This window comes from Bufo gargarizans, chromosome 4, assembly GCF_014858855.1.
Source record: "Bufo gargarizans isolate SCDJY-AF-19 chromosome 4, ASM1485885v1, whole genome shotgun sequence".
NCBI classification, from domain to species: Eukaryota; Metazoa; Chordata; class Amphibia; order Anura; family Bufonidae; genus Bufo; species Bufo gargarizans.
Genome location: NC_058083.1, coordinates 131,312,461 through 131,339,901, shown reverse-complemented (window position 1 = coordinate 131,339,901; position 27,441 = coordinate 131,312,461). Strand labels below are relative to the sequence as shown.

General features: G+C 41.8%; 1 protein-coding gene across 4 annotated transcripts in view; it reads left to right on the top strand.

Annotated features, from left to right (window-relative positions):
- LOC122936379 (mucin-2-like) overlaps positions 1–18,426 on the top strand; it is a 135,320-nt gene extending 116,894 nt beyond the window's left edge. For 3 of the 4 annotated variants that reach the window (XM_044292561.1, XM_044292560.1, XM_044292559.1), the window contains exons 16-19: positions 89–334; positions 10,689–10,946; positions 15,883–15,962; positions 18,057–18,426. In XM_044292561.1, coding sequence (XP_044148496.1) covers positions 89–334; positions 10,689–10,946; positions 15,883–15,962; positions 18,057–18,122 — 650 coding nt within the window. In that variant the 3' untranslated portion in view covers positions 18,123–18,426. The remainder of the gene's footprint in view (positions 1–88; positions 335–10,688; positions 10,947–15,882; positions 15,963–18,056) is intronic. The other variant, XM_044292562.1, reaches the window with a different exon arrangement.
- Positions 18,427–27,441: the final 9,015 nt, after the last annotated feature.

Below are 27,441 nucleotides of genomic sequence, written 5' to 3'. Positions count from 1 at the left end.
ACAGTACTATCTGTATAGCAGTAATCTGCAGTATTATCTATATAGTAGTCAATATTTCAACTTAACCAATATGTGTATTTTATACTAGGAGAAATAGTGAACGTCACGGTGTACAACATCATCGCCACTTCTGTATCTTTCAAGTTAAAGAAAACAGATGGAAATGAAAGTTCTTATCTAATGCTGATCTTGGAAGTGCCATCATTCAGTAGAATTGTGAATACAACATCTGATACAGTTGGAGGTCTGATACCAGGGAATTATTACACCTTTGTGATCTGTGCAATTGTTGGTAATGTAAAAGGAAAAAACAGTTCTATATCTTTGTATACAAGTAAGTATTCAAATGGAAAGTATTAGTTACAGTATGTTAGCATTTGTCAGGTTTGGGGATTCACATGTGTCATGTATAAAGGGCAAATTATTGTGAGAAGCTGTAATAAAACATATATTCTTTAGACCCCCCAGAAGGTAAGTACTTATTTAATGATCTAATGCTTGATATCCACTGCGCCACCAGAGGATGCGCCTAATTTACGATGAGATGCAGGAGTACAGTGGGAGAAGTGCTCAATGACAGCGCTGGCCACTATGATCAGTGAGAAGGAACTAAATGTTTAAATATATATTTAATTTATAGTTTGTAGTGTTCTACTATATGAGGGAGCAGTGAGGGCAGTCCGTCTTCCTAGCCAGTACGGCACTACATTGTTAGGATCCAGCACGCCATACCTCCAGCCACGGATACCAGATAACTAGACCGCTGAAGAAGGTCCGACTAGGATCGAAACGTCTGGTCGATATGTTTACTAAAAGTGGCTATAATAATGCATGAAGTACCTTGATCATGAGTCAAAAATTATGATGCTCAAACAATAAATTATACACAATAGCAAATATATTTCTGTGTGCCACAATTGTCTCTTCTACATTGTTAGGAAGGCGGATGTCCCTTAGCAATGCTGTCTGAAAAGATCCCTGCTAAGGGACATTTCAGGGACATTTCAGCCCAAGTTTTCTATTATATAATAAATGATTCCCCTAGATAAAGTATAATAGAAAAATGTTACCTATCTCTGCCCATACACATCATAAAAAAAATATATATATATATATATATACAGTACAGACCAAAAGTTTGGACACACCTTCTCATTCAAAGAGTTTTCTTTATTTTCATGACTATGGGAATTGTAGATTCACACTGAAGGCATCAAAACTATGAATTAACACATGTGGAATTATATACATAACAAAAAAGTGTGAAACAACTGAAAATATGTCATATTTTAGGTTTTTCAAAGTAGCCACCTTTTGCTTTGATTACTGCTTTGCACATTCTCTTGATGAGCTTCAAGAGGTAGTCACCTGAAATGGTCTTCCAACAGTCTTGAAGGAGTTCCCAGAGATGCTTAGCACTTGTTGACCCTTTTGCCTTCACTCACCCCAAACTATCTCGATTGGGTTCAGGTCCAGTGACTGTGGAGGCCAGGTCATCTGGCGCAGCACCCCATCACTCTGCTTCATGGTCAAATAGCCCTTACACAGCCTGGAGGTGTGTTTGGGGTCATTGTCCTGTTGAACAATAAATGATGGTCCAGCTAAATGCAAATCGGATGGAATAGCATGCCGCTGCAAGATGCTGTGGTAGCCATGCTGGTTCAGTATGCCTTCAATTTTTAATAAATCCCCAACAGTGTCAGCAGCAAAGCTCCCCCACACCATCACACCTCCTCCTCCATGCTTCACGGTGGGGACCAGGCATGTAGAGTCCATCCGTTCACCTTTTCTGCGTCGCACAAAGACACGGTGGTTGGAACCAAAGATCTCAAATTTGGACTCAGACCAAAGCACAGATTTCCACTGGTCTAATGTCCATTCCTTGTGTTCTTTAGCCCAAACAAGTCTCTTCTGCTTGTTGCCTGTCCTTAGCAGTGGTTTCCTAGCAGATATTCTACCATGAAGGCCTGATTCACACAGTCTCCTCTTAACAGTTGTTCTAGAGATGTGTCTGCTGCTAGAACTCTGTGTGGCATTGACCTGGTCTCTAATCTGAGCTGCTGTTAACCTGCGATTTCTGAGGCTGGTGACTCGGATGAACTTATCCTCCGCAGCAGAGGTGACTCTTGGTCTTCCTTTCCTGGGGCGGTCCGCATGTGAGCCAGTTTCTTTGTAGCGCTTGATGGTTTTTGTGACTGCACTTGGGGACACTTTCAAAGTTTTCCCTATTTTTCAGACTGACTGACCTTCATTTCTTAAAGTAATGATGGCCACTCGTTTTTCTTTACTTAGCTGCTTTTTTCTTGCCATAATACAAATTCTAACAGTCTATTCAGTAGGACTATCAGCTGTGTATCCACCTGACTTCTCCACAATGCAACTGATGGTCCCAACCCCATTTATAAGGCAAGAAATCCCACTTATTAAACCTGACAGGGCACACCTGTGAAGTGAAAACCATTTCAGGTGACTACCTCTTGAAGCTCATCAAGAGAATGCCAAGAGTGTGCAAAGCAGTAATCAAAGCAAAAGGTGGCTACTTTGAAGAACCTAGAATATGACATATTTTCAGTTGTTTCACACTTTTTTATTATGTATACAATTCCACATGTGTTAATTCATAGTTTTGATGCCTTCAGTGTAAATCTACAATTTTCATAGTCATGAAAATAAAGAAAACTCTTTGAATGAGAAGGTGTGTCCAAACTTTTGGTCTGTACTGTATATATATATATATATATATATATATGACAGTTACACTGTATATGAAGTCCTGCTAACACTAATGGGATTTGCATCCTGCTGATCCGCATCCTCCATATGCGAGCTCACCTGTAATGACAGAAAAAGAAGCAGCTTAGCGCACTCAGCTCACATAGACCATACTTGAGAGGGTCAGCCTATGCAGCCACCTTGAACACAGGACATACAATGGCAAGAAAAAATAAGTGAACCATTTGAAATGACCCATTTTTTGCACTGATCATTATCAAAGTTACAATTATAGGCAAACATTATGTAGCTCAACTGGTAAGGCCTTGTCCACATTTCCATTTTTCACTGACGTGGTCTGTCCACATTTTTCATGTACAGCACACATACCCAGGGGCGTAGCTAGAAATGACTAGGCCCCATAGCAACATTTTTTATGGGCCCCCCTCCCGGATCTCCCACCCCCACATACCTCTCAGACCCCCACGCCTTCCAGAGCTCCCACCCAAACACCCTTCCAGGACTTCCCACCCCAACATCCCCACACCCCTCCTAGACCTCCCACCCCCACCCTAAATCTCCCACCACCAATCCCCAGATATAATGGTCCAGACATCAAGTGTCCTGCTCCCCCCTCCTGCCTATATAATGGTCCAGACCTCCAGGTTCATGCTTCACCCTACTCCCCATATATAATGGTCCAGACCTCCAGGATCCTGCTTCCCCCTACTCCCCATATATAATGGTCCAGACCTCCAGGATCCTGCTTTCCCCCTACTCCCAATATATAATGGTCCAGACCTCCCAGGGTCCTGCTCCTCCCTATATAATGGTCCAGACCTCCAGGGTCCTGCTCCCCCTAAATAGAATGGTCCAGACCTCCATTGTCCTGTTGCCACCCATATAATGGTCCAGACCACCAGGATCCTGCTCCCCATTCTCCTTAAATATAATGGTCCAGACCTCCAGGGTCCTGCTCCCCCCTTCTTAAATATAATGGTCCAGACCTCCAGGGTCCTGCTCCCCCCTCCTCCCCAGATATAATGGTCCAGACCTCGGGGATCCCACTCCCCCCCAGATATAATGGTCCAGACCTCGGAGATCCCACTCCCACCTCCCACCCAGATATAATGGTCCAGACCTCCAGTGTCCTGTTCCCCCCTATGTAATGGTCCAGACCAGACCTCCAGGGTCCTGCCTCCCCCTTCTCCTTAAATGTACTGGTCCAGACCTCCAGGATGCTGCTCCCCCCTCCTCCCCAGATATAATGGTCCAGGACTCCAGAGTAAGTTTTACCAGTCCCAAAGTCAGCCAGCCCTCATCTCACAGCCACTTGAACGTCTGCTGGCCCACACTCCAGCAGCGCTGCCAGGCCCAGCAGCACGCAGCTTCGCTGTACGCTCCGCCTCCTCCACTTCCGGCCAGTTGAACTGCCACCCAGACTGGGAGCGGGACCACTCCATCTTCTCATTGCAGGTATGCCTCTCTGCCTCCGGCCACGCCCTATCGCACCGCCCACAGCCTGCAGGCCCTGCAGATAGCACTTTCTCTGTCTGTCCTGGAGGGGCCTGCGACCCCTGTAGCTACGCCACATGAATTTAAAAAACATAATAATCCTCAGCCGGCTTCCCGGGCCCCCAGTGGCGTAGGGACCCATAGCCATTGCTATGGCTGCTATGGTGATCCCTACGCCCATGCACATACCCATTCATTTAAAGGTGTCTGTTCACATTTCAGTATCTTTTTACTGACCGGGTCAGTAAAAAAAATCACGGAGACATGCACTACTTTGAACCGTAATGCAGACCAAGCACGCCCATTGAAGTCTATGGGTCCGTGAAAATCACGGACACAACACGGATGGCATCCATGTTGTGTCTGTGCTGCATCCGTTTTTCACTGAAGACTGATAGGACATTATTTGGAAATTAATTTTCAGCTGAGCAACATCCATAAATTACAGAAGACACAGGGATGCTAGAAAAAGACACACAGACCAACCACAGATCCTTCACGGACATCTTAACGGATGAAACATGTATGCTTTTTTTCTTGGACGTGACACTGACACAGAAATGTGGACAAGGCCTAAAACACAATGAATTATATCATTCACATCCTGTAGTAAGCTCATTGTGTAAACATCCACAGTGATGTGAGAAAATAAGTGAACCCTTGAATCTATGAAAGTGTAGACTCCAATCGCTTCTACCAAATGTTTGCTGTAGCTGCAAAACTGATTTGTGCAACATTGAGAAGGAATTATGGACCATTCAACCCTGCAAATGTAACTCAGTTAACTGATATTTCTGGGATGCCTTTTGTGCACAGCCCTCTAACTTGGTCGTTCCAAAACACAACTCGTCTTTTTCAGCCATTCTTTAGTTGATGTGTAACTCAATGTGCTCAGTAAAATATATGAACGGTATAACTGCATGTCATAATTTTAGCTAGATTGAGTTTGTCTGTAACTTAAATAACAATCGGAACACCTTTAATTAATAATCAATGAATAAATCCAAGTCATGCCAAAGGATTCTTTTATTACCTTTCAACTATAAAATATATGGGGTCGTGCATCAAACTAATCTAAAGCAGAACTGGCTTAGTTTCCCATAGCAACCAATTAGATTCCACCATTCATTTTTGACAGTGCCTTTTGAAAATAAAAAAGGTGGAATCTGATTGGTTGCTATGGGCAACTAAGCCAGTTGTACTTTACACCCGTTTGAATAATGATTCCAATACTGGGCATAGAATGACAGTGCTGTCATGGTTTTTAGACTCAGATCAAGGTTGGAAAAAGTCATGAGAAAGAAAGTGAACCCAATTAAAGGTGTCCCTATAAGTTATATTTTGTACATCTAAAATATAAAGCTGAGTATATGTTTTTGTGTATGTCCGCTAAGGGAATCCGCACTGTCGCATTTATAATCAAGAAATGTGGCACGCATCAGGTGTCAGGGAAGGTTTTAGACCGGGTCTCAGCTCTCTAGGATGAACCGTTCGTTGAGCACCAAAGTGCTCGTGTGCTCTAGTAGAACACTTCCCGATGCTTGGATGCTCTCGGCATGCGGCCCCCAGAGGCAAGGTTTGCGGCCCCCATCTTTTTGGACAGAAACACAGCTGATCAAAAGATAGAATAGAAAAAAAAATAGAAAATACAAATAGAAGGAAAAAAATAAAAGGAAGAATTGCTAAATTACAGAGTGTTCAATGCCCCCTAACAGTCTTTTTATGATCCCTTGGGGACACATTAAGTGGCAAAAATATATTTGAAAAAAACCTAGAATTTTTTTAATAATAAAAGAAAAATAATAGAAAATAAATTAAAAATGCAAAATAGTACAGCGTTCATGGTCTATCAACAGTCTTTTTATGACCTCTTGGGGGGAGATATTATGTGGCAAAAATATATTTAAATAATAAGTGATAATATAAAATAGTATTAAAATACAAATAAAAGTAATACATAAAAAGGAAAGAGTGAAAAATTCACAAAAAGTGTCAGTGCCCCCCAAAGGTATTTTTATGACCTTTTGGGGGATATTATTTGTAGCAGAAATATATTGGTAACTATTTATAAGTTAAAAAAGAAAACAAAATACATAAAAGAAAAAACACCCACACCAACCAAAACCGTTGCCATTATCACCCCATTCAACTATACATATTAAATATAACAAAACGACCAACAAAATAGGTAACTAATTATAATAATTTATTTTGGTGTCAGTTTGCATACTTAAAGAATAAAGAGCTATATATTTTGTACAGTTTGCCCCAAATCAAACTAAAAAATTGTTGCAAAAATTATTTTGGTAGTCCCAACAAAAAGTTACAATAGTTCAAACCACGTGTGCTAAATCACAAAAAGTGTCTTTTCAGCCCTGATTATTAAATTGTTAACCAATATGCTCTTTCCCCACTAGTAAGGGAAAGTGCTTACTGGTTATTGCATGGCACCTGTAACTGGCAGGAGGTGGTAATAACCAGGGAGCACCTTCCTCTGCAGTGAGCGAAATCACTTATTTATGAACAAGTTCCTGCAGCATGGCCCCTGAAACAGAAGATTCCTACTTACTTGCTTCATGCTGCCCTGGCCCGCTCTGCCTCCATCTTCCGGTTCCTGCACTTTTACACCTGTCAGTGCATGGCCATGGTCACATACACCGCTCCAGTCAATGACTGACTTCAGTAGTGAAAACGCTGCTTGGGGCCACATTACCACTGAAGCCAGTGATTGGCTGGAGAGGTGCATGTGACCATGGCCATGCACTGCCAAGTAAAAACAGTGCCAGGAGCAGGTAAGTATAACGCTTTATTTTCAGGGACCTTTCTGCAAGAACTTGTTAAAAATTTATTTTTACTGGGAAATCCCTTTGAGCCAGGGCTGGAGTGGCCATAGATCTCAAAGAGAAATTGAGGGGGTCGCCTGGGCCCTCCTCACGGCTGGCCAATGAAAGTTTTTGTGGATGTATTTTGTGCTCACGGGGGCAGTATTTTGTGATGAACTGTGGTATTTGGCTTTGTTGGGGTGGTTTAATGTGCCACAATATGGTATTACTGGCCCTGACTTCCATTTTTCCAGGGCTAATTCAAGTTCCCAGTCCACCCCTGCTTTAAGCACTTAAGGCACTGCAAGATATTCAGGTCAATTACTGGAAGCAAGTCTTTATAGGGACGCTCATTCATGATAAATGGCCTGTATAATCGTGCCACACATCTCTCTGTGTAATCAGGGATGTGCGACTGATAGTCAATGTAACTAAATGAAGGAGGAATGAATGTGATAGCGATCATTCCTCCCCAGTCAAAAATTAATATCTGAGACTTCTGCTGTATAGGAAAATGTACTACTAGTAAGTGTTCCTATAAAGCAGAAGTCTCATATATATACTTTTTTTTTTTTTTTTTCATACCTGGCTGTGCAGCTCTATAGTGTAGTGGTTAAGATTCAGGGCTGTAATGTGGAAGGTTATGAGTTTGAATCCCGTCAGACTAAATTTTATTTAAACATATATATATACGTTTTTAGCCATAATATATTTACATATATTATTATATATTTAGAATATATAATATAAAATATATTATATATAATATATTATAATATATGTAAATATATTATGGCTAAAACATCAGTAGTAGTTGCCCACATATTATGCATTCATATATATCAGATGTATAATTTTATGTATGTATATACAGTACAGACCAAAAGTTTGGACACACATTCTCATTCAAAGAGTTTTCTTTATTTTCATGAAAATTGTAGATTCACACTGAAGGCATCAAAACTAAGAAATAACATATTGTGGAATTATATACATAACAAAAAAGTGTGAAACAACTGAAAATATGTAATATTCTAGGTTCATCAAAGTAGCCACCTTTTGCTTTGATTACTGCTTTGCACACTCTTGGCATTCTCTTGATGAGCTTCAAGAGGTAGTCACCTGAAATGGTTTTCACTTCACAGGTGTGCCCTGTCAGGTTTAATAAGTGGGATCTCTTGCCTTATAATTGGGGTTGGGACCATCAGTTGCGTTGTGGAGTAGTCAGGTGGATACACAGCTGATGGTCCTACTGAATAGACTGTTAGAATTTGTATTATGGCAAGAAAAAAGCAGCTAAGGTAAAGAAAAACAAGGGGCCATCATTACTTTAAGAAATGAAGGTCAGTCAGTCCCAAAAATTGGGAAAACTTTGAAAGTGTCCCCAAGGGCAGTCACAAAAAATCAAGCGCTACAAAGAAACTGGGTCACATGCGGACCGCCCCAGGAAAGGAAGACCAAGAGTCACCTCTGCTGCGGTGTATAGGTTCATCCGAGTCACCAGCCTCAGAAATCGCAGGTTAACAGCAGCTCAGATTAGAGACCAGGTCAATGCCACACAGAGTTCTAGCAGCAGACACATCTCTAGAACAACTGTTCAGAGGAGACTGTGTGAATCAGGCCTTCATGGTAGAATATCTGCTAGGAAACCACTGCTAAGCACAGGCAACAAGCAGAAGAGACTTGTTTAGGCTAAAGAACACAAGGAATGGACATTAGACCAGTGGAAATCTGTGCCAACAAGTGCTAAGCATCTCTGGGAACTCCTTCAAGACTGTTAAAAGATCATTTCAGGTGACTACCTCTTGAAGCTCCTCAAGAGAATGCCAAGAGTGTGCAAAGCAGTAATCAAAGCAAAAGGTGGCTACTATGAAGAACCTAAAATATGACATATTTTCAGTTGTTTAACACTTTTTTGTTATGTATATAATTCCACATGTGTTAATTCATGGTTTTGATACCTTCAGTGTGAATCTACAATTTTCATAGTCATGAAAATAAAGAAAACTCTTTGAATGAGAAGGTGTGTCCAAACTTTTGGTCTGTATATATATATATATATATATATATATTTTTTTTTTTTTGTGATTGTGATTTTTTTTTTACAATTACTAAAAAAATATAAAATATATAAATTTAATGTAGCCTCTATTTCTGAATTGTTTCTAGTCGGATTTGAACTCACAACCTTCTACATTACAGCCAAGAATCTTAACCACTATACTATAGAGCAGCATTGCTGGAAACTTTTCAGAAATAGAGGCTAAATTAGATTTAAATACACTGATTCGAGCATCGCGCTCGAGCACACGCGATATTCGGCCAAACACCGCAATGCTCGAGCCGAACTGGTGTTTGGCTGAGCATGCTCGCCCAACACTATTCCTGAGATATTCACAAAAATGCATTAGCCAAAAGAAGCCTGGTCACATGACCCTTATCAGCCAATAGAAGCTCGTAGGCCCTTAGTCGCCACATACACACAGTTTTACACCACGTTTCCATAACATGCCAGCCCTTTTTCTTCACTGCTGTAAGTCAGCTTTAAAGGGGCAGGGTTCTGTGGATGACAATGTTAAGGGAGCGCAGTGCTGTGGAGGTCACAGTTCAGAGGGAAGGTAGGGTGGCCAATTAGGACACCCTGAAAAAGGACAGACTTAAAAATCTGCCGTCAGGTTCCGCTAAGCCATGCCCCCTCTCACTCCACAGCCAACGGGGATTGAAAAAATGAAGGTAAAAATCAACTTCTGTCAGCTGCAGGGGTGGGAGGGAGGGTGGTTTTCTCCCTGCAGCTCACGCTCAGACTGCACAGTGCTGCTGTCTGATAGTGAGCAGTTAAAAAGGAAATCCCTGTGTCTGTCCAGGTCCTGCGCTGGACGGAGGACAGGGAGTCTGAAAGCGGGACTGTCCTGCCTAAAACCGGACCTCTGGCCACCCTAGGGGCAGGTTGCTCTGGAGGTCACAATTAAAGGGACAGTCCGCTATGGAGTTAAGTGATAAGGGGCAGATTGCTATAGAGGCCACAGTTAGGGGGACGGAGTGTTGTGGAAAACACTGTTAAGGAGACAGGGTAGTGTGGAGGTCACTAATAAAGGGGCAGGTCGCTGAGGAGGTCACTGTTTGAGGGGCAGGAAATGGTGGAGGTCACAGTTAAGGGGACAGTCTGCTATGGAGGTCAGTGTTAAGGGGTGAGGTGCTGTAGAGGTCACTGTTAAGGGGCAGGAGTGTTGTGGAGGTCACCTTTTAATGGAGCGGAGCTTTGTGGAGGGGACGGGTTATTGTGAAAATCACTGTTAACAAGACAGGGCACTGTGGAGGTCACTAATAAAGTCCACTGTGAAGGTCACCATTAAAGGGGAGGGCACTGTTGATATTACTTTTAAGGGGGCAGGCCGCTGTGGAGGTCACTGTTAAAGGGGCGGGGTATTGTAGATGTCACTGTTATAGTGGATACTGTCGTTATGCTTTAACAAAACACACAAACATTAAATGAAATACATGAAATATACCTGTGCGAAGCTGGGTCCTTCTGCTAGTTTAATATTTAAATGTAATTTTTTAAGTTAAATATCTCTCTATATATTCTTTGTTTTGTATACTGAAAAATAGTGTTTATCATACTTATATTTATATTTACAGGGCCAGAAAGTGTAACAAATCTAAGAGTCCACAATATCAGCAGGAATTCATTGGATCTTAGCTGGGATGCACCAGTAGGAAACAAAAGCTTCTATATAATAAGTGTCATAGGAGATCTCCTCTTTAATAAGAGCACAGTCAATGAGTCGATCACCATTGGAAACTTGACAGTAGGGAGCACTTATTTGATTAAAGTCTCTGCTGTAGCTGGTGACAATGTTACACAGGGGAATGCCAAGGAGATCTTAGTCAAGACTCGTAAGTATAACAAAGTATAACACTGTAATCCTGACTAGAGTTGAGCGAACACCTGGATGTTCGGGTTCGAGAAGTTCGGCCGAACATCCCGGAAATGTTCGGGTTCGGGATCCGAACCCGATCCGAACTTCGTCCCGAACCCGAACCCCATTGAAGTCAATGGGGACCCGAACTTTTCGGCACTAAAACGGCTGTAAAACAGCCCAGGAAAGGGCTAGAGGGCTGCAAAAGGCAGCAACATGTAGGTAAATCCCCTGCAAACAAATGTGGATAGGGAAATTAATTAAAATAAAAATTAAATAAATAAAAATTAACCAAAATCAATTGGAGAGAGGTTCCATAGCAGAGAATCTGGCTTCCCGTCACCCACCACTGGAACAGTCCATTCTCAGATATTTAGGCCCCGGCACCCAGGCAGAGGAGAGAGGTCCCGTAACAGACAATCTGGCTTCATGTCAGCAGAGAATCAGTCTTCATGTCATAGCAGAGAATCAGGCTTCACGTCACCCACCACTGTAAGAGTCCATTTTCATAAATTTAGGCCCAGCACCCAGGCAGAGGAGAGAGGTCCCGTAACAGAGGATCTGGCTTCATGTCAGCAGAGAATCAGTCTGCATGTCATAGCAGAGAATCAGGCTTCACGTCAGCCACCACTGCAACAGTCCATTGTCATAAATTTAGGCCCAGCACCCAGGCAGAGGAGAGAGGTCCCGTAACAGACAATCTGGCTTCATGTCAGCAGAGAATTAGTCTGCATGTCATAGCAGAGAATGAGGCTTCACGTCAGCCACCACTGCAACAGTCCATTGGCATATATTTAGGCCTAGCACACAGGCAGAGGAGAGAGGTCCCGTAACAGACAATCTGGCTTCATGTCAGCAGAGAATCAGTCTGCATGTCATAGCAGAGAATGAGGCTTCACGTCACCCACCACTGCAACAGTCCATTGGCATATATTTAGGCCTAGCACACAGGCAGAGCAGAGAGGTCCCGTAACAGACAATCTGGCTTCATGACAGCAGAGAATCAGTCTGCATGTCATAGCAGAGAATGAGGCTTCACGTCACCCACCACTGCAACAGTCCATTGGCATATATTTAGGCCTAGCACACAGGCAGAGCAGAGAGGTCCCGTAACAGACAATCTGGCTTCATGTCAGCAGAGAATCAGTCTGCATGTCATAGCAGAGAATGAGGCTTCACGTCACCCACCACTGCAACAGTCCATTGGCATATATTTAGGCCTAGCACACAGGCAGAGGAGAGAGGTCCCGTAACAGACAATCTGGCTTCATGTCAGCAGAGAATCAGTCTGCATGTCATAGCAGAGAATGAGGCTTCACGTCACCCACCACTGCAACAGTCCATTGGCATATATTTAGGCCTAGCACACAGGCAGAGCAGAGAGGTCCCGTAACAGACAATCTGGCTTCATGACAGCAGAGAATCAGTCTGCATGTCATAGCAGAGAATGAGGCTTCACGTCACCCACCATGTCCGACCATGTCCACGACCATGTCCACGTCCGCGTCCCTTACTAGATGTTTTTCTAATTGTTATGGTTCACCACAACAACAAATATATTATTTGGCCCAATGTATTGTATTCAAATTCAGCGGGATATAAATTTGAGGCCTAGTATTTAGGCGCTGGGTGACCGGTATGGATTTAGTGACAGAATTAGACTTGGAAATGCACAGAAGCGTGTGTGTGTGAAGTTATTCTGAATGACCCAATGTGCACCTTGAATATTATATACCCTTTTAGGGATAGATTTCAAATAGCTCTGATATAGCAGAAACCACTAAATTATGAAATTGCTAAATTGGGAATTGTATTTCAACCCAGAACAAGAAATGTGCTTGAACGGACACTAAATAACTCGCCCAGCTACAGCACTAGGGACAGATTTAGCGGGATATAAATTTGAGGCCTAGTATTTAGGCGCTGGGTGACAGGTATGGGTTTAGTGCCAGAATTAGACTTGGAAATACACAGTAGCGGGTGTGTGTGAAGTTATTCTGAATGACCCAATGTGCACCTTGAATATTATATACCCTTTTAGGGATAGATTTCAAATAGCTCTGATATAGCAGAAACCACTAAATTATGAAATTGCTAAATTGGGAATTGTATTTCAACCCAGAACAAGAAATGTGCTTGAACGGACACTAAATAACTCGCCCAGCTACAGCACTAGGGACAGATTTAGCGGGATATAAATTTGAGGCCTAGTATTTAGGCGCTGGGTGACAGGTATGGGTTTAGTGCCAGAATTAGACTTGGAAATACACAGTAGCGGGTGTGTGTGAAGTTATTCTGAATGACCCAATGTGCACCTTGAATATTATATACCCTTTTAGGGATAGATTTCAAATAGCTCTGATATAGCAGAAACCACTAAATTATGAAATTGCTAAATTGGGAATTGTATTTCAACCCAGAACAAGAAATGTGCTTGAACGGACACTAAATAACTCGCCCAGCTACAGCACTAGGGACAGATTTAGCGGGATATAAATTTGAGGCCTAGTATTTAGGCGCTGGGTGACAGGTATGGGTTTAGTGCCAGAATTAGACTTGGAAATACACAGTAGCGGGTGTGTGTGAAGTTATTCTGAATGACCCAATGTGCACCTTGAATATTATATACCCTTTTAGGGATAGATTTCAAATAGCTCTGATATAGCAGAAACCACTAAATTATGAAATTGCTAAATTGGGAATTGTATTTCAACCCAGAACAAGAAATGTGCTTGAACGGACACTAAATAACTCGCCCAGCTACAGCACTAAGGACAGATTTAGCGGGATATAAATTTGAGGCCTAGTATTTAGGCGCTGGGTGACAGGTATGGGTTTAGTGCCAGAATTAGACTTGGAAATACACAGTAGCGGGTGTGTGTGAAGTTATTCTGAATGACCCAATGTGCACCTTGAATATTATATACCCTTTTAGGGATAGATTTCAAATAGCTCTGATATAGCAGAAACCACTAAATTATGAAATTGCTAAATTGGGAATTGTATTTCAACCCAGAACAAGAAATGTGCTTGAACGGACACTAAATAACTCGCCCAGCTACAGCACTAAGGACAGATTTAGCGGGATATAAATTTGAGGCCTAGTATTTAGGCGCTGGGTGACCGGTATGGATTTAGTGACAGAATTAGACTGGGATATGGCCAAAAAATAAACAGACTATTGCTGGTTAAATGCACTTGGTGTGACAGCTTCACCCTGATGTAGGCTTTAGCCAAAAAACAACCACACCATTGAGGGTTAAATGCACTTGGTGACAGGCGCAGCTTGCCCCTGATTTAGTATATGGCCAAAAAATGAACAGACTATTGCTGGTTAAATGCACTTGGTGTGACAGCTTCACCCTGATGTAGGCTTTAGCCAAAAAACAACCACACCATTGAGGGTTAAATGCACTTGGTGACAGGCGCAGCTTGCCCCTGATTTTGTATATGGCCAAAAAATGAACAGACTATTGCTGGTTAAATGCACTTGGTGTGACAGCTTCACCCTGATGTAGGCTTTAGCCAAAAAACAACCACACCATTGAGGGTTAAATGCACTTGGTCGCAGCTTGTGCTGGCGCACCACAAGACACAAAATGGCCGCCGATCACCCCAGAAAAATGTGACTGACAAACGGTCTGGGCAGCCTAAAAACAGTGAGCAATTGAGGATCAGCAGCTCAATGATCCACAGCTGCAGATCGATCAGTTAATCAAGTCCTTTGGAGGAGTTAATCTGCCTAATCTCGCCCTACTGTCGCAGCCGCAACCTCTCCCTACGCTAATCAGAGCAGAGTGACGGGCGGCGCTATGTGACTCCAGCTTAAATAGAGGCTGGGTCACATGGTGCTCTGGCCAATCACAGCCATGCCAATAGTAGGCATGGCTGTGATGGCCTCTTGGGGCAAGTAGTATGACGCTTGTTGATTGGCTGCTTTGCAGCCTTTCAAAAAGCGCCAAGAAAGCGTCACAAAAGCGCGAAGAAAGCGACGAACACCGAACCCGAACCCGGACTTTTACGAAAATGTCCGGGTTCGGGTCCGTGTCACGGACACCCCAAAATTCGGTACGAACCCGAACTATACAGTTCGAGTTCGCTCATCCCTAATCCTGACGTGTTCAGAAAATCAACTGATCTGGAGACCTCTGAACCAAAAATCTACCAATACTTCCTTCTGGTTCAATATCTGTGTAAAGGGTGCTCATGTGATTTGTGTTCTGGGGAATGTAGTCATTACAGCACGCACTTCACAGTAATCTGATGCAAGAAGAACTATCTTCCACTGCACTATTAACCTTTAAAGGGAAACCTTGCACAGATGAAGCCTAGACCAATGGCTATGCATGAACTTTTGATGAGGCATTCCAACCTGTGAGAATCAGTTAAGTTTTGGTGCAAAATACCAGTAAAGCCCAGATCATGAGACACTAGCATAAATTTGTGCTTATAAGAAATGTCTATCAAAGCCTCGTATTTCTGCAAATGACAACTAGTGATAAGACAAGATGGTTGTACTATGAGAACGACAATCATATCCAGTACTTTATGGAACAAAATGTAATATAAATAAAGGACTAGAAGCTGTGTATTGTATCTTGAAGGTAAACCTCCAACATGTGGGGACCATATCGTAATACAATGGTGCACATTTAAGTAATGTATCCCATGCATGTACTTTGTTATAAACTGGATGCAGACTGTGCAGCAGAAAAAGGGAAGCCAAAGAGAAACCCTTTTGACTTAATTGGTTGAATGGGTGTCTAAGGATATGTTTGATGTATGCACTGGGAGACTTCCTAGCCCACTCTGCAACACACAGTGTGGCAGCATCAAGACTATGCCTATTATTACTACTGAGACTACTGTATATTTACACAATTATAATGAAATTATATTTTTTTCCTCCACAGACCAGGCAAGCTTGTTTCTATCTGTACGTTACTCATCGCTGCTAACTAAACCAGAAACGGAACAGCTATTAATATTGCAGGTAATATTTTAAAATCCTACCAATACACATACAAAACTTGACAATAGCTACAGTATATGCCAATAAGCATATTATCCTTAAAAAAACTAACACTGCCCTAAAGCTTAAAGAGGATCTTAGTGGGCATCTCCTTCTCCAAGGCTGTGGTGCGGTCCAATCGCAGAGAACCACATCACAGTCAGGGAGAAGGTGAGCTGTTTTTTTCACCCTGGCTGTGATGCGTTCCACTGTGATTGGAGTGCGCCACAGCCAGGGAGAAGACGCCCATTGAGAAACGCTGTGGTCTCCTCCTACCTACCTACCTGTACCGATGCTTGGTATTAATATATTGGGCACCAAAACTTTGAGGGATCACAGCGGGGCAGATGAGAGGGTCTTTCAAAAAAGATCAATTCTGGCAGCATCAACTGAGGGTACTAAGTTAAACACAAAGAGAAACGTGAAAGGTCCTCTTTAAAAAAAAAATCTGTCGGTTTGTATCTATTCATCCATATTTCTTTTCCATGATGGAATAGTCCAATATTTTTTTCTGTCTTTCTATGAAATTGGGGGCACTAATATATTTAGACTAGAGGTGGGACGAATCAAATTTTTTTTTTATCCGAAAAGGTTTTTGAATATATCAAATCTTTCGAATTTCGAATCCTATGAATCCTGTACATAAGAATTATGGGGATCTGTGTATGACACTGTTATGGAGGGGGATCTGTGGATGACACTTATGTGGGGATCTGTGGATGAAACTGTTATAAAGGGGGATCTGTAGATGACACTGTTATGGAGGGGGATCTGTGGATGACACTGTTATGGAGGGAGATCTGTGGATGACATATACCATATATAGCATTTTATGCTATATGTGTCTTCCACAGATCCACCCCATGACAGTGTCATCCACCCCCCCCCCCCACCATAACAGTGTCATCCACAGATCCCCCTCCTTATAACAGTGTCATCCACAGATCATACCCCATAACAGTGTCATCCACAGATCCCCCTCCCTATAACAGTTTCATGCACAGATCCCCCCACCATAACAGTGTCATGCACAGATCCCCCCACCATAACAGTGTCATCCACAGATCCCCCTCCCCGCCACTCATAGGAGTGTACATTTGACAGTCACATTTCTAAACTGTAATCCATATCCTGCAGTAACTTTAACTTTAAATAAGCTGCCACTCATCTCTACTAGTACCTTACACCACTCTTCAGCTAGCTTCGGTAACAGGGCCAGGCTACAGCCTACAGGCAGTGCGCGGGCGGTGCTCACAGTGACGTCATGCGCCTGTGCCGCCTAGTTGGAGGAGCAGGCGCGCCGCACGCACTGCAGGTTAGTTGTTACCGAGCGTGCGCTGATTTAAAGTTATAGTTATTGCAGGACCTGGTCAAAGGATACCGATTACAGTTTAGAAGAAATGTACACTTCTGTGAGCAGTCAAAATGAATGGGGGCACATTTCAGTTGGGGGAACACAGCGTGATGTAGGGGGGCCGTGGCCCCTTCTGGCCCCCCCTTGACAATGCCACTGGGGAAATAGCAGGCGTCTCGGGAGGTGCGGGGACGTGACATCGCAGAGGGATTCGTCGGATTCGAATTTTGCAAATTGCGTCGAGATTCGAGTCCACAAATACCACAAATCCAGCAAAATTCAAGGGATTCGTGGATTCGACAGATTTGTAGTCCCACCTCTAATCCTAATTTATATTTAGTTTCTGCATGTCCTATTTTCAGAATAGCACACAAAGGGAACCCCTTATACTCTCACGATAGACTTGGGTAGTTGTAGAGCATAGGGGGCTTGCTTTTATTATAGATAAATGCAGGAGCATAGTTTTGGTGCCACAGTAACCAAGATACAGTATTTAGTTGCAGCGCAAGGACTAAAATTGAATGTTTGCTATGGTTAAAGGAAAGCACAGGAACAACTCTAAGGTAACAACATGAGAGATTATCCCCAAAACATTAGTTGACATAGTAAAATGCTGCAAAATAGTACAAGAAAACAGACGCAAAAAAAACCTGCTAACTATGTAAAGATGCCAGTTATATAATATGTTGTTATATTTTAATAGTAATACGTGTTTTCTGCAGATTAACAGATTTCTGGAGACAACATTTCCTAATGTAACTGCTACTGAGACACCAAAGGGAACATGATTTCAATTTTGATGTGTTGGTTAATAATAAAAATGATACAAAATGATGTTCTAATTAAAAATAACCATCCGTAAACATAATAATGGCATTATTGTCCATACTAACCAGATTACAATTTGTAAACTGCTCTCCAAAAATAAAATGTTGCGTCTGATTACTTGCTAAGGGCTCATTTAGATGACTGTATTTATGTGTCCGCATCCATTCTGCAATTTTGCAGAACGTATATGGATCCATTAATTTCAATGGGGCCACAAAAGGTGTGCTGTCCACCTCCGTACTTCCATTCCACGGCCCCACAAAAAAGATAGAGCTTGTCCTATTGTTGTCCACAATAGGCAAAATGCGGAACGTACATGGCTGGTATCCATGTTTTGTGGATTCATAATTTGCAGTCCGCAAAACACATACGGTCATCTTAATGAGCCCTAAGTACAAGATCCATTATTTCTGTGAGACATGCATTGTGTGCTCTGCATTGCTCTGGGTAGATTTCTTCTATCATTGGTGGCCCGCCAAAAACACTTTATGCAGCAATCACATCTAAAGGTCTGCATACTCTATAACTGTAAAAAAGTATATATATACAGACGTGGACAAAATTGTTGGTACCCTTTGGTCAATGAAAGAAAAAGTCACAATGGTCACAGAAATAACTTTAATCTGACAAAAGTAATAATAAATTAAAATTCTATAAATGTTAACCAATGAAAGTCAGACATTGTTTTTCAACCATGCTTCAACAGAATTATGTAAAAAAATAAACTCATGAAACAGGCATGGACAAAAATGATGGTACCCCTAGAAAACACAGAACATAATGTGACCAAAGGGACATGTTAATTCAAGGTGTGTCCACTAATTAGCATCACAGGTGTCTACAACCTTGTAATCAGCCATTGGGCCTATATATATGGCTCCAGGTAATCACTGTGTTGTTTGGTGATATGGTGTGTACCACACTCGACATGGACCAGAGGAAGCAAAGGAAAGAGCTGTCTCAAGAGATCAGAAAGAAAATTATAGACAAGCATGTTAAAGGTAAAGGCTATAAGACCATCTCCAAGCAACTAGATGTTCCTGTGAGTACAGTTGCACATATTATTCATAAGTTTAAGATCCATGGGACTGTAGCCAACCTCCCTGGACGTGGCCGCAGGAGGAAAATTGATGACAAATCTAAGAGACGGATAATCCGAATGGTAACAAAAGAGCCTAGAAAGACTTCTAAAGAGATTCAAGGTGAACTTCATGCTCAAGGAACATCAGTGTCAGATCGCACCATCCGTCGTTGTTTGAGCCAAAGTGGACTACATGGGAGACGACCAAGGAGGACACCATTGTTGAAAACGAATCATAAAAAAGCAAGACTGGAATATGCCAAACTACATGTTGACAAGCCACAAAGCTTCTGGGAGAATGTCCTGTGGACAGATGAGACAAAAATCGAAGTTTTTGCCAAGGCACATCAGCTGTATGTTCACAGACGAAAAAATGAAGCATATCAAGAAAAGAACACTGTCCCTACTGTGAAACATGGAGGAGGCTCTGTTATGTTCTGGGGCTGCTTTGCTGCGTCTGGCACAGGGTGTCTTGAATCTGTGCAGGGTACAATGAAATCTCAAGACTATCAAGGAATTCTAGAGAGAAATGTACTAGCCAGTGTCAGAAAGCTTGGTCTCAGTCGCAGGTCATGGGTCTTGCAACAGGACAATGACCCAAAACACACCGCTAAAAACACCCAAGAATGGCTAAGAGGAAAAAATTGGACTATTCTAAAGTGGCCTTCTATGAGCCCTGACCTCAATCCTATTGAGCATCTTTGGAAGGAGCTGAAACATGCAGTCTGGAAAAGGCACCCTTCAAACCGGACACAACTGGAGCAGTTTGCTCATGAGGAGTGGGCCAAAATACCTGCTGAGAGGTGCAGATGTCTCATTGACAGTTACAGGAAGCGTTTGATTGCAGTGATTGCCTCAAAAGGTTGCGCAACAAAATATTAAGTTAGGGGTACCATCATTTTTGTCCATGCCTGTTTCATGAGTTTATTTTTTTACATAATTCTGTTGAAGCATGGTTGAAAAACAATGTCTGACTTTCATTGGTTAACATTTATAGAATTTTAATTTATTATTACTTTTGTCAGATTAAAGTTATTTCTGTGACCATTGTGACTTTTTCTTTCATTGACCAAAGGGTACCAACAATTTTGTCCACGTCTGTATATATATATATATATATATGAAACAAAGTGGCAGCACCGTCCCAAATATAAGCAGAAAAAGGGTGCAGCTGGCCCAATATGGATAGAAGCCAATCCAGATAAATAAAAATGTAAAAATGGGCAGCACTCCAGCAGATAAAAATAGCAAAAATACTTTATTTACCCACAAAGGTCATGCAACATTTCGGCTCTATACAGGAGCCTTCCTCAATATATATATTTATCTTGTAAATGTGTTCCTGATGTGTATTGTCTCTATATACTGTTTTTGATTGTAGTTTGGCCCACATTTACCATAACAAGTGCACCACTTTCTTGGGACTGTTTGCGTCAAATATTCTGACATACCTCATTTTAGACATATTTATTATTCAGATGATTATTCAAAAACAATGAAGGTCATCAATTATGACCCCCTAGGTCAGAAAGTGGCTTAAAACATTTGTAAAACGCTGATGTGTGAAGGCTGGGGCCAATGACCAAACCACACTAACTGTCATTCATGTAAGTTTTCTGATGTAAATGATGATTGAAATCTACTCCAGTTAGATGCTGGAGTAGATTTTAATCTGGGAGCATGCCTGCATCTCATCATAAATTAAAGGGCTTCTGTCACCCCCCAAACCCTTTTTTTTGGGGGGGGGGGGGGCTAGTTAAAATCGTTATTTAATGACTATTCCCTATATAGGGATCTTACCTTTGTCTGTGGCTTCTTTTCATTAAAATACAATCTTTTAAAATATGCAAATCGCTTCACTACCAGCAAGTAGGGCGTCTATTTGCTGGTAGCCGCCGCAAAAAAACACCCCCTCCTCCTGTTAATTGACAGGGCCAGCAGCGATCTCCTCTTCCGGCTGGCCCTGTCAGCATTTCAAAAATCCCGCGCCTGTCGGCGCAGGCGCTCTGCGGGAAGGAGGCTCGCCTCCTCAGCATTCCCTCAGTGCGCATGCGCCGATGACGTCTTCTCTTTTGGTGACGTCATCGGCGTATATATAATTCCTTGGCACTCGTGTCGCTCCGGGTCCCTGTCGCTGCTAGGGAGCCTTGCCCCTGTCGTGGCCTGCTATTGGCTGCTCCCCCCCCTGTCACCGGATGTTTTGATCTGTGCAACGGGGAAATGCAGCAGCGGTCGTGCAGAGATCCGTAGGTATGTATAATGTATACGAGAGGCCCGGGCATCGGGGGTATGTTTTAGACTTTGGATAACCCCTTTAAGTGCATCCTCTGGCGACACAAGGGATAGCAAAAACTGGCATAAAATACTGGTATTTGATAAATGACCCACCTGATGACTTTTTCTGAAATCCTTGACATTTCCTGGTTTTAAACTAGAATGTGGCCATAGATACCTATTCTCTACCTTCTATTCTCATTTATGAAGCTGAAATCCAGAATTCTGGTTCATAGATTGTGTAGATTAGACTTCTAAACTTATTGGTGGACAGAATATTAAAATGGACTCAGAAATTTGGCACATTGGGACACATTTTTAGAGCATATGAAAAGATTTTTTGCTGTAAGCTTAGACAACTAATAGGTGCTATAAACAACACTAGAACAGATACTAGACTAAACTCTAGAAAGTCTAAAGATGCACCAGAATTATCATCCAATATCAACCACTGTGATAATGTTAGCACATTTGAAGACCGACTGTTTGTCTTGTCTACAGATTAGATAGGATTAGTAAATGTGGGCCATTGTTTCTATTATTTGATTTTTATGTGGTTACAGGGTGTTTTATTCTTAACATTTGATGTCGGTTAATTACATGGAATTTATAACTTACCAACGTTTGGCAGTTTGCAATTGTAGTAATGACACTTGATATGTACCCAATCCTTAAAGTTATTAAAAATATATGTATACAGATCTTGCCTTTGGGTCTTAATTATTAGTAAACTTTTACCGTAAATCGTATTTTGTAACACTTAAGCATTCATGTATGCTTACAGCATTTATTAGTTTGATAGGAAAAGCAATGAATTAATACTCCACCATGTGGAGTTGTAGGAGGACACTGGCGGGAACCAACCTTCGGAGGCACAGCCACACCGCGGTAAGCATTGCGACAGCCATGAGCAGAGGGACGCCTGAAGGAACAGACTACTGGCATTGCAGAGGCTGTACAAGTTTTCTGCAATTGTTCTGCTGTTCAAGAGGCTGTGTCTACCAAATTGTCATAGTTGTGTACGGCATCCAGAGACTATTCTATAAGTAGACTAACTAGACTATTACACTTATGCGCTACTTAAAGTAGCCACTAAGATTGTTGTGCCTCTAAGTAAGAAAGCTAATTATTATTTTCATTATTTATTTGAAAGTGCCCTTAATTCCATGGTGCTGCACAGGAGGGGCTATAGATGCAAAATATAAAACAAGTATATTAGGCAAAACTTATTAACAGACTAGTACAGAGGGGAAGAGGTTCCTGCCTGCAAGAGCTTACAATCTAGAAGGGAAAGGAAAAACATACAGTAGGTGTAAAAACTGATCATCTGGCTGTATGGTAGCAGTATGCTTATTATATTTATGTAGTAATGACGGAAAAGCTTCTTTAAATTCATTTCACATCTGGTACAGCAAATTTTTCAAGATGTTTGATTCAGACCCGAATTGATTTGTCACACATTGAAAATTCTTAAATTGGCCTGAAAATTGGTATATGACACTCTGATATCTCCTAGTACTCAGATTAGTTTTATGAAAAGGGGTGATCTCTTTTTCATAATTTTATGAATCCCCCCCCCCCTTTTAAGCTCCCAAACGCAATGACAGCAAAACCAAATAATGTCAGTGTAAGAGTGACATATATAGCTATGGGTAAGCACATGGTTGGTAGTGTTATCAAACAGCATGTTTAAAAACACTGCTCCATGTTATGTGTCCACGTGTTATGCTTTTTCATATTAGAAATATTCCAAAAATTGTCATTTATCGGGGACAGATGGTATTTAAACACACATGGTGTTATGGGAAAACAAAAATGTGCATCCAAAAGATATGCTTTATACACACAAACACAGACGGTAAAAGGGTTGTCCACTTTTTTTTAGATTAAAGAGCTATCCTCAGGTTATCAATATCAGATCAGTTTGGGGCTGACTCCTCACACTCCCACCAATCTGCTGTTTGAAGAGATCGCAGCACCCATAGGAGTGCTGCCTTCTCTTTACTGTTTACCTGCTTATTGTTGCAACCGCAGTGGTTAGCAGGTGTTATTACAACTACTAAGCCATCATTCACTTCAATGGGACAGCTACTTTCTGTTTAACTAAATAGGAAGGAGCGATCCTATTGAAGTGAATACAACAGCTTAGTTGTAATTACACCTGCTCACCAATGCATTTTCCATGGTGAGCAGGTAAACAATGAAGAGAAGGCAATGTTCGTACTAGTGCTTCAAACAGCTTATTGTCAGGGATGCCGGCAGTCGGCCTCCCGCTGATCTGATATTGATTATCTATCCTATTCATCAATATAAAAAAAGCAGACAACCCCTTTAATATCATAAGAAACAGTGGCTTGTTCTGCACGAGTGTCCAAAATTATGCATTAACACACGTGTTAATTGTGAGAAGAAAGAGTGGCTTGTTCTAAACCAGTCTCGAAAAATTCTCCCTTTTTATTGGGGGCACCAGCAGTACAGTATGGATGTGGAAAGGATAGGGAAATAGTTGAATGTGTATACCAATAGTGATGGACGAACATCGGCCGGGACGGTTTGCGAACACGATCAAATGTTCGCGGACCACAAGTTTGCGGCGGGCACCATTCACTTTAATGGCAGGCGAACCTGAAAAACCTTGAGCTCAAATTTGCAGCCACCAAATACTTACAAGAAGTGCACAAATCGTTCCACAACATGGACAGTGACATACCAGAGGGGGATCAATGTCAAAAATTCCCACAAAAAATATGTATTTTAATCAGGGGCCATTTTTATGCATCTTAAATTGAAACTCTCAAAAATGTGCCCTGCTGGAGCCTAGAAATGTTTTATTTTAGGCCATGGGAGTACAGGCCCCAAACATTAGGCATTCACCGGATAGAAAACATCAAGTGATTTTGTGGCTGGAGGTATATTAGACGGTCATTAGATATCAATTTTACTGCAGGCCAGTGGAGTACAGGCCCCAAAAATTATTAATTCAATGTACAGTAAAGAAAAAGCTTTGTCTTCTTTTCATTGTCTGTCGCTAGTAGAGGCCTAAGCATGGCAGGCAGGTTCCCCCAGAAGTATCTTGCTGGATGAGCAGCCAATACAGCACTTGCATCAATCTTGACAGGATTCGGCTCCAGGTGTAGAGGAATTGTGTTTTTGGAATGCTTTCTCCATTGCAACACCCTCCACATCGTTAAATAAACTGAAGACTGTCCGATTCTCTCGTAAGAATTTTTTTAAATGTTATTATTCAATTTATGAAACATTTTATTATGAAATTTAATCCATATATATTATAAAATTCGGTATCTCCATGATCAATGTTCAGCGTGGGGGTCCCACACAGGTTTTACACACTTCCAAAATAAAGTGGGGCGAATAGATGACGGATGATTGGGACGCTCCATGATCTTCCCAGGAGCTGCTTTTGGGAGCCTGTTCATTTCTGAGACGTCTGTGTGGGAATCCGAAGACCATCTCCATCTTCGTGCACCACAGGATGTCCTCCTCCTCCTGTGTTAGGAAAAATGCAATCTTGAAGCTTTGTCTTCTTTTCATTGTCTGTCGCTAGTAGAGACCTAAGCATGCCAGGCAGGTTCCCCCAGAAGTATCTTGCTGGATGAGCAGCCAATACCGCACTTGCATCATTCTTGACAGGATTCGGCTCCAGGTGGAAAGTAATATTTTTTTTAAATGCTTTCTCCATCGCAACACCAAATCGTTGAATAAACAGAAGACTGTCCGATTCTCTCTTGTCTTATGCAACATTTAATTTTTATTATTTAATTTTTTTAAATATTTTAGCATTGATTTTATTAAACCAAAACTTGATTAATATTATAAGAAAGTATACTTAAATTTGCCAAAACTGGCCTAATAACTTAAGTATGAACTCTGCATTTTAGGTCGATGTTAGTGTCAAGAAGAAGTGCACTCCTTTTACACGCTTGACAGCTAATTCCACATAGATGTCTACAGAACCTGTTCTATTACACACTTATACAAGTAGAGCCCCCCTGACAGAGTGGAGAGGATGTCAGCAGTAAGTTTATGTTGACGTCACTGATTAATTTGCCCTGCCTCTGATCCGTCAGAACAATAACCCACAAAAAACGTATCCTGTCTTTGGAGCCTACGCCTTCACCAGGTCAGCATTTGCTAAGTATTGCTAATGCCAATAAAAACAGGAGTGGATCTAAAACAGAGATGACAAGTGAATGGAATATTTGCATGTCTTCTGTGTTTTGTACCTACTCCTGCCTTTGTCTACCATATTAAATAAGCCAATTCTGATGGGACCATGCAGGCCTTACAGCTGCTACACACACAGGATCTGTTGTGCGTCTCATTTTTCCTTCCTTCTGACAGATCAGAAGAAAGGTGAAATAAATGATGATGTCAGCCAGGCCGAAAGCCAAAATAAGGGACCAGTCATGAAGTGGGGAGGGTGTGAACAGTATGAGAACTCCACAGAGTGTCCCTATGACAGAGTGATGAGGTGGAAGCAGCATGAGGAGACCACACAGTGGCCCAATGACAAAGTCTTGAGGTAGCGGCAGCATCAGGAGGCCACAGAGTGGCACAATAACAATGTGGATGTGGCAGCAGTATGAGGAGGCCACCAAGTGGCACAATCACAGAGTATGTAGTTGGCAGCAGTATGTGGAGGCCAGCGAGTGGCCAGGTTACATAGTGTGGAGATGGCAGCATCAGGAGGCCAGAGTGGCAAGGTGACATATTGTGGACATGGCAGCAGCAGCATGATACAACAGAGTGGCACTGTGACATAGCGTGGACATGGCAGTACCAGGAGGCCACAGAGTGGCAAGGTAACATAGTGTCGACATGGCAGCATCAGTAGGCCACAGAGTGGCAAGGTGACATAGTGTGGAGGTGGGTGACAATATTAGTACTCACTGAAGATGGTGGGTGAAAGAAGAAGCGCTTGGCATCAGGCGGGTACCAGTATCAGAATAGTAGCTAAGGCAGGTAGCCAGAAGAAAACGGTCTCTTTTGTCAAAATGTTGGTGCGGCACCATGGATAATCTAATCTGATGCATCAGGCATTGGTGTGTTGAAATCCTGGCTGATCTACGCCTGATTCATCTTGATGCAGTGTGCCACTATGTGCTATATGTGGAACTTTAAACTCTTGCTAATAATGCGATTCTTTACCACGATGCATGAGGAATTTGTTCAGAATCAAAGTTTTCATGAAATTCTGAACAAATTTGACTTAGTCAGCTTCGATTCGCTCATCTCTAATCACAACAGTTGCAATTAGTTGTTCCAATAGCGTTTGTCCCTCTGTATAGCTGTGATATCTCAGCAGAACCGCACATAAATGCTTCACAATACAAATGCACTATATATAAATTATATTATAGGTATATCACACCCCTGCCTCAATCTGTTTTTTGGGGGGCAACTGGTAAATCACACCAGTAGAAATTATTGGTTCCAATAGCGTTTGTCACTCTGTGTAGATGCAGTAACACAGCAAAACCGCAAACAAATGCTGCACTACCTAAATGCACTATATAGAAAGTATATTATTGGAATATAACACCCCTGCCTCAAATTATTTGTTCCAATAGCGTTTGGCACTCTGGCTGCAGTATCACAGCAGAACCGCACACAACTGCTGCACAATACAAATGCACTATAATATACTTTCTATGTTAGAAAGTATATTATAAGTACAGTACAGACCAAAAGTTTGGACACACCTTCTCATTCAAAGAGTTTTCTTTATTTTTATGACTATGAAAATTTTAGATTCACACTGAAGGCATCAAAACTATGAATTAACACATGTGGATATTTTAAACATAACAAAAAAGTGGGAAACAACTGAAAATATGTCATATTCTAGGTTCTTCAAAGTAGCCACCTTTTGCTTTGATTACTGCTTTGCACACTCTTGGCAT